This window comes from Pinus tabuliformis, chromosome 1_2, assembly GCF_031772625.1.
Source record: "Pinus tabuliformis cultivar Carrire ecotype Pingquan chromosome 1_2, CPIR1, whole genome shotgun sequence".
Taxonomy (NCBI): domain Eukaryota; kingdom Viridiplantae; phylum Streptophyta; class Pinopsida; order Pinales; family Pinaceae; genus Pinus; species Pinus tabuliformis.
Window position 1 is genome coordinate 856,269,987 of NC_142298.1, and position 8,769 is coordinate 856,278,755.

The 8,769-nt window shown below is 41.6% G+C and overlaps 1 protein-coding gene across 1 annotated transcript; it reads left to right on the forward strand.

The window, feature by feature from the left end:
* Positions 1–7,327: 7,327 nt before the first annotated feature.
* LOC149208619 (uncharacterized) lies at positions 7,328–8,161 on the forward strand. Its single transcript, XM_089398395.1, has one exon. The coding sequence runs from the start codon at positions 7,328–7,330 to the stop codon at positions 8,159–8,161; it is 834 nt and encodes a 277-aa protein (XP_089254521.1).
* The last annotated feature ends 608 nt before the right edge of the window (positions 8,162–8,769 follow it).

Sequence of the window (8,769 nt, forward strand, 5' to 3'; positions counted from 1 at the left end):
CGGCCTCGCATCATATTACGCAGGCTCTTATGCAAAATGCGATCCACCTTTTTGCCTCGATTTCGGTATTTCATTTTCCATCTAAAACATGGCGTAATTTTATATGTTGTTCCTTTATGACTGGTTACACGATGGCTGCTGCTCCTCTATTTGACGGCTGGGGTAGCCTATCACATCGCGGGGGGGAAGGTAATCTCATTACTTCACGAGTTACGTGTCAGCACACCATTCGGGGTAGATAGTGTACGAAGGTATGGCATGGTTTAACGGTATGATAATTTTATTTTACGCAAAGTTGCCATCCACAATCCATTTTTGTTGCATACTCTGTTTTTTTTCATGACGATCACCTTCTCTGCGTCTCAAAATAGCACAGGCAGTTGTTGTTCCATTGGAAATCCTTAGTAGAACCATGGGAGGAAAGGCAGTACGAAGAGAACCTCAGGAATTGACAGTCTCTGCTGCTGCCCGGGAGATCCTGGAAAAGGTTGGATGGCTGAATTATTTCAGTCGCCTACAAGAATCAAACGAGACAGTGGCGTTGGAATTTCTGCAAAACTTGCAGGAGGACTACTCCATAGTAAGAAAAAGGCGGATAGTGGTCACTGACGATGTAATTGCAGAAGTCTTAGGACTACCAGCCACCGGACCTGTATGGACGCTGAGGAAAGAAAGACTACAAAAGATTATGGAGATTTTTCAGGATGAAGGCCAAAGCTTGGCAGTGAAGGGGAAGGGAGTTCTACCAGCAATGTTAGGAGAACCCTGGACCGAACTAGCAAGGATAGTACATAGCTACATTACTTGCGAAGGAAGGAAAGACATGGTAAGACCACGTCATCTTAAACTCTTAGCTGTTTTGAAAGAAAAATGTTCTGTAAATCTGCCTGCACTTTTAAATTCACTATTGCATGATGCGGCCCGAAGCCTGAAAATGGCACAGCACGTAGAAGCAGTTGTTAGCCACCATGGATTGATTCGATTGATAGTGAGCCATAGTCTCACTCAACAACAGAGCAGCTGGGAGGAGCTCGTTGCATTGATTGAGGGGAGATTGGCTGCACCATCCCCAAAACCTAAACATTCCTCTAGCACACCGGAACGATCAGAGAAACGCAGAGAAGTGGCAGCAGGAAAACGTGTTGCTCCAAAACGTAAGCATTCTTCAAGTACACCGGAGCGACCAGAAAAACGCAGAGAAGTGATAGCAGAAAAACCTGTTGCTTGTACACCTGAACAACCTGAGAAACCAAGAAAATCAGTCCGGCTAGCTCAAATACGAGGGAGGCTGGAAAAAATTCGGGAAAGCACCAGCCAACCAATTGAGATTATAGACGAACCTCCAGAACTAGAAGGAGGACCTTCCGAAGAAAATGTTGGACAATCTGGGGGCGAGGCTGAGCAAGCCGGAGAAGGAGGTGAGGAGAGAGAAGTGCACTCTGAAACAGAAACAGAAGCTGAACACTCCAAGACAGTCACTGAGCAGGACAATCGGGAGGAGGAAGTAGTACAGCCAGAAAGCAGCCCGCTGCGAGACCCTATGGGCGAAGAAGAATTGGCCGCAATCCTGGCCAGTATGGGGGAATATGGCCAACCCTCCAGCCCAGCAAGTCCTCCCGATGGACCTCCAGAGGAAGACATACCTGAGAATTCACATGCAGAAAAGGAAGGAGAAGAAAACCCACCCGTTCATGAGGAAGAAATAAGGGACACCAACCGGGAACAATCTGTTCCCAAGGCACCAGAAGAAATTCTAGATAGAGTAGGAGCAGATTTAAGGGCCAGTCGTAAACCCTCTACTGAGGCAAGGGAAATCAAGAAATTAAGGACTAAACAGCAGAGGCTGCTGAACACTATAGCCTGGCTCCGACAGAAAATTCGGATTCTAAAAGCCAGTCTGAGGATACGAAGGACCACAAGGAAAAGAAAGAGGACCACTGCAGCAAAATCTCGTAGAACAAGAAGACGAAGGACTTATAGTCGCCCTGTTGGTCGAAACCCGGCTGGAAGACCTGCTGCTGTTTCAATTGTCACTGAAGAACAGACTGTTGTTCCAAATGACGCTAAGGAACAAACTGCTGTTCCAATTGTCACTGAAGAACAGACTGCTGTCCCAAATGATGTTGAGGAACAGACTGCTGTTCCAATTGACAATGAGGAACAGACTGTTGTTCCAATTGATAATGAAGAACAGACTGCCGTTCCAATTGGGGCAGAGGGATAGGATGATGTTCCATTAACAGAGGAACCACAACAACCTTTCATTCGTGTTAAGAAAGAAAAGGAGAATAAGGAGATCCAAACAGAGGCACTGCCCTCAGGGGTGATCCGGGTTCTGAACTCCAAATAGTATAACAAAAAGGTTCAGGTAAAACTCCCGGCCTCTATGGCCCTATGGAAAAAGGATCCAAAAACAAGAACCTTGCACAAGATGATGAAGCAAGCTCAGCAAGAAGCTGAACAGTTGAAGGAACAAACAGTCCCCCGGGAGAAATATGAAGAGTTGCAACAGCAACTTCGGGATATTATTCAGTCCGAGAGCCAGGCCTTCGAAGGATGGAAAAAGGAGCAAGAAAAGGTTGCAAAGGTAACTCGTCGATTAGATATTGTTGTTAGGCAGATGGACACTGTGTGTTCTTTGTATAATGACGTTCTGGCCTGTAGGGCCCCTGCTAAAAACTATGCTTTATTTTTGCTTGAACGATATTTACGATTAAAGATAAAAGCTGTCAGCGCAGGTGCCCCTATACAAATCAATACTGTTAATGATTTCATAGATTGTTGCAAGCATTATGGAATTAAGGTTCAAAGATTATTATGTGAATTTTACTTGCATAACCTCGTGCTAGACCAGGAAACTGATTTAAATCCTGGCCCTTTTGTTGGGGACATACAATTGCAAGCCTTCGTTTCATTCGGGGTTAATCAGCTAAAATGGCTCAGGGCTTATAACACTTTTCAGAGACAGGAAAATAGCCTAGACTTGTGGGTAAGAGCCGAGCCTAGAGACCCAATACTGTTATGGAGAGCACATAGGAACCTTATGAGAACCCCGGGTGTTATGGAGACATTAGGACCCATGCACGAGGACTTAATCCGACAAAATCTGGAATATTTTATGACTATTAAAGACCTTGCCATCGATGCTGCAAAATTCCGATACCAGACTTCGAACCCAAACATCCAGCTCCGGGAACCGTTCAGATATGAAAATTTTGAGCTAGCTGCCAGCCGATTGAACCTTTATGGCGAGCGTATTTTGCAAGCAGGGCCATCCTGGTTAGGGTATCGATTTCATAGTCCAATCATTTGGCACCCTACACCCGGATATCAGGCCTTGTATGAAATGCCTGAAGGTCAAACAAATCAGTTCTTTAATGATCTAGTTTCTCATCACGGTTGTAGGCCTCCACACGAGGTTCCCTCTCCAGCCTATTCTCTTACCGCCTTGCATGTCAACTATAATGTTTTCATGAGGGCATGAAATAGGGTAAGCAGGGGGGTGTGTGGAGCACTGGAAAGGTATGTTTTTGACGAACAATTTAGTGACTTTTCAGTAACAATTGTAACCCTTTCTGCATAATGAACTTAAAGAAATAAAGAATTTTAATAGAATGTGTGAGAATTAGTATGGAAAGCTTAATCGCTGATAATTGTTATTTTTCCATGCAGGAAAGGGTGGAAACGAAGGGCTTCCGTTCGAAAGGAAAAGACAAAGGAGGAATAACTGTTGTCCCTTTAGAAGGGAACCGGATGCGAACGAGATCGAACAGATCGAAGCAGAACGACCCAGGAAAGAAAGAAGGGTTATCAATTCGGCGGAACAGGGGAAGAAAAGTAAAGGATTAACGGCTTGGCGAATCCCTCAGGATCTTTGATCCTGAGGGATCGCTGTTTTGCTTATTTTTGCTACCTAGATACCTCCGTCGTTACTTTTATAAAAAGGAACAACATCGTTAAGCAAAGGGACTTTTTTATATGTAACTGTAAATTTCAGACTCAACTTTGATCATCGACTCTCACTAAGACTTGGTTTGTTGTACATTTGTTGATGCATTAATATAAAAGACTTGGTGTTTATTTCATCTCTGCGTCTGGAGTAATCTAAGGCGGTGTACCGTTGGAAGCTAAGGGCCCGGCTCTGAAGGACACTTGCTTTTGTATCATTATAATTTGGTTCCTGTGTGGTTTGTTTATCTTTATAGTTTGGTAATCTGACATGTTTTTCATATGCTATTCCATGCTCTGTTACGATTAATTCATTAATGGTTTTTTCAAGAGATTTATGTAGTGACTCTGTATTGTATGAGTGAATCTTTTCAGAGTTGATTGCATGTTATCAATCTAAGCCAACTGTTTCTGTTACAGAGCCTTCATATTGAATATTGTTGTATTGGATTCATTTGAAATCTCAATTATTGGAATCTGGAAGTAATGTTATTCTATTTGGAAACATAGTCATATTCTCTTTAATCATCAGATTGCTATATTAAGCGTGTTGTGTATATATGGTTGATGATTGCTGTTCCATAATTCATTTGTGAATACTGTTCCATAAAGTACAATCCATCGAAGTTGCTTTAAGAGAGGAGACTGCTATTTTATTACAAGTGTGAGTTTGGTTCAATAGAACAAGTTTAGTTCGGACTCGCGAGGCTTAGTTCCATTTATTGTTGTTCCATTTACTGCTGTTCCATTTTAGATTTGCTGTTCCATTTCTTGTTTGTTGTTCTATTTCACTTTCTGTCGTTCCATTTACTTACATTTGCTGTCTTGGTGTGAGAGAAGGTCTAAGGCTGTAGCGAGCCTCAGCAGTCGCTGCCTAGCTCCCAGACCTATGGTCCATGCTCTAATCAGTTTCTAGAGGGATGGGTTATCGCTTCCGTACCCTTGACTGATAAGCTGCTTTGTGTAATTTTATTCTTTTGGAGCAATTTAGTCATAAGTTTAGCATCCGTTTACTCTTGTATTTTCTAAACACTGTACTACTAAGCATTACTCTGACAAATAGCCTCGGATTGAGATACTCTTTGCAATAACAAAGCGTTCCCGGATTGACTTATTAATGTGGCATAACTAGAGGTGAAAGAGACCCTTGTTACAACTCTACACATGCCCAGTATCTAGACCTTGTCTATTCACAATCTGGCACGTTATATGATGTGTTACCCGATGCGCCCAGACCATCATCTCATCGAACGACATCTAAGTCTCCAGCTACACCTCCTGTTGATGGAGTAATTGGTTCACTGACTTAGACCCCTGCAAAATCTTCTTCCAAACAAAATTCGGTCTCGAACACTGCTCCCAATGATTCCTCTTGTTAGACTCCGTCTCATGTCAGAGATAGATTCTTCTTCAAAACGGGGTTTTGAAGAAGAAATCGTTAATGTGTTGTTTAAATTTGTGTAATTTATCTCCAGCTTTTCAAAAGACAGTAGCAAACTTCAAGCTTCTATCCCTGCAAAAACAAAAGAAAGCAAAACATACATCAGACTCTACTGTTGATGAATTTGGTCAAGTTTTATCTTCATATGGTTTCAATTATCATGGTACAGAGGTTTTCTACAGTGGCACATCCAGTCATTCATTTCGAAGCTTTGCAGCTCCTTAGAGCAGCAATAATTATCAAAGAGGAACAACTTGGCCACAGAATGGTCTACCCTCAAATCCATTTCTTTCCGCTTTAATGTTTGAAAGTATACATTATTGGACTTCTCGTTCTTTTGAAACTTATTCAACCGGAAACCAACATTCCTGCTACCCCATGGCAACCAAAGGTGGATGCTTTATGTCAGCCTGTTGTGTCAGGGAGTCAGAGTGTTTGCGAGAACCTACATAAGCGAAATCCCAACAGAGACAATGGTTATTTTGCAGTTATGAGACATGTTACAACAGTTGAAAATCATTTGCTTTACACTTAATTTGGGCAAAGTTTAATTCACTTTTCTTATATGTGTGGGAAATGTTTATTGGGTGGCTTAGATGTGAAAGAAACATTTTCCATGTCCTTGGCTCTGAATAGTGTGTCTCCAATCAAAGTGTTTTATTGTGATACTGGACTTTTTTACCCTCAGAGCTTTTATGAGGATTTTTATCCAGTGCTTCTTATGCATTTTTCATGCATTTATAAATTTGTAGCTTGCCTATGTTCCAAGAGGAAATGCTTTAGTGATGAATTCATCCATCAAGTTATTCACCAGTTTGGAAATGAGTATGAGACACCAGTTCTTGCACCAAGGAGTTTTGGTACAGAGGAGGACCTGATAAAGGACTGTATTTTAGTTATGGGATTGCGTGAATCTGTCTATTGGACGAGTTGGTTGCTGACATATGCCGCAATGGGTGCTTTCACCTCTCTGATCTTGGTTTTGATGGCCAAAGTCACTGGACTCTTTGCTGTATCAGATACAAAAGTGACTTTTCTACTTGTTTATTCTTTCACATTATCTCTGATTACTATGGCATTTGCATTAAGCACAATGTTTTCAAAGGTCAGGACAGCAATAAGTGTCTCTGGAGCTGCGTCTTTTCTTGGAGGATCCATGAGAATGACCGTGTCTTTTTGTGTCATTATGGTCGAAATCACAAACAATCTGCAGCTTTTGCCCCTGATTATGCTAGTTCTTCTCATATCTAAGGCTGTTGGTGATGTTTTTAATGGAGGATTTTATGAAGAGCAAGCTCGACTGAGAGGTATCCCATTGCTCGAATCGAGGCCAAAACAGTATATGCGCAATATGATTGCCAAAGAAGCTTGTGTAAATCAAAAGGTTGCATATTTTCCACGTGTCGTTAAGGTTGGAGATGTAGTTGCAATGCTACAGAGCAATAGTCATAATGGTTTCCCTGTAATTGATCATCTACAAAATGGAGAAACAGAGTATCTATATATTGTAGATAAGTTTGATGGTGGCGGTGGCATCAGAGTAAAGCAGCAATATCTCTACATGGTTGCTTTAACTTAATAATCCCATATTCGTTTTTCTTCTCGGCATTCTTCAAGCGTTGTTCCATCCAGGGGTTGATTTCCATTATTGTGATAAGATGCTCTGCCAGATAGCCTGAAGCCCATTGAAAGGAGAAACCACATTCATGTTTAGATGGACGAGCGTTGTTTGTTATTTACACGGTAAAGTGAGAAGAGAACAATTGCCATGAGGTTAATGCATTTAATATTATATCATTCCTTTATTTGGGGAGGTTACAGATAGTCTTTGGAGTGGGAGTCATCTCCATTGTTATATATTTTGTCCTTTAAACGAGGATTCTACTGGATGGAACTAGTCAAAGGAAAGGGAAGCAAGTGCATATCCCCTTCTTGTCAATGGGACAGGGAAGCAACTTCAGAAGGCATTTGAAAATATTTACAGTTGCCTTGACAATATATTTGGATTACAAGACAATCCAGAAGAAGGACGAATGGATTACTGTGGATAAACGGGATGATCTATGGGAGAGAGCTCATGAACGGAATGCTAATCGCCTTCTTAGTGCCATGATTGAATTAGAAGGATTATGGGTGAAATTAGGCCAGTATCTCTCTACCCGTGCAGATGTTCTTCCCGATGTTTATATACAGCTGCTCAAGCAGTTACAGGACTCTCTTTCACCTCGTCCATTATCAGAGGTTTACCAGACCATAGAGAAAGAGTTGGGAAAGCCCAAAAGTGAAATATTTACGGATTTTGATGAAACACCTCTTGCCACAGCCTCGATAGCCCAAGTTCATCGAAGTCGTTTGAAGGATGGACGGAATGTGGTTGTAAAGGTTCAGCATAAGGGCATCAAGGATGTCATTCTTCAGGATTTGAAGAATGCTAGGACAATTGTTGAATGGATAGCCTGGGCAGAACCACAATATGATTTTAGTCCAGTGATTGATGAATGGTGTAATGAAGCACCCAAAGAACTCGACTTCAACACAGAAGCTGAAAATACACGAAAGGTTGCCAGGAACCTTAATTATCGAAGCAGGCAGAGTGATAGTTCCGTTGCTAATTATGTTGATGTACTTATTCCTGAAGTCATCCGGTCAGCAGAAAAAGTTCTTGTTTTGGAATACATGGATGGGGTGCGGTTAAATGACAAATGTAAAACAGGGAACCACGCCAAGGCACTAGATCCGGCCCTCATTTACGCCACAGAATATCAATCATAGGCAGAAGAATAGGATTCAATTTCTTATTTAAGACTTCAGATTTCCTTATTTGAATGGCCAGCGCATTTCCAGAGATTTGGGGCGCAGTTTGCAAAGTGGCATGCAAGATTGGATTGCCTGTAGCTTCAGCAAATGGGATTGACACCTGCCCTTCACTTCAGCCACCTGCAAACACCTGTTACCAGATGCATAAGAGTCTGCGCTCCAATTGTTAGGCTTTTTGGTTAGAGATTTACGAGGGGATAGTTATTACATGTTCTATTAATGGAATTCAAGTGAGACAGCGCAGGAGTTTTTGATTTCAAGAGAAACACATTTGCTATTTCGATACTTAATCTTGATTTCATGAGATTTTGCTCCAGATTTTGTCTCCTAATCATCAGCAGATTTAGGGGAACACTGTTCTGTTTATGGAATGGATGTAACGCTTTTAGGTTAATTTTTGTAATTTCAGTTTCAAACAGCGCCCAGATTGTGGGTCAATCTGTTGTTTTGTTTTAGAATAGTTTATAAAAATAATGATTTTGTAATAAAAAAAGTTGGAGAGAGTGAGGGAGAGAGGGGAGTTTTTCTGAGCGCTGGGAGCTGTTGGAGAAGCAGAGAGCTTT

Coding starts and splice junctions, on each gene's coding strand:
- LOC149208619 (XM_089398395.1), top strand. CDS start 7,328: ATGGGACAGGGAAGCAACTTCAGAAGGCATTTGAAAATATTTACAGTT.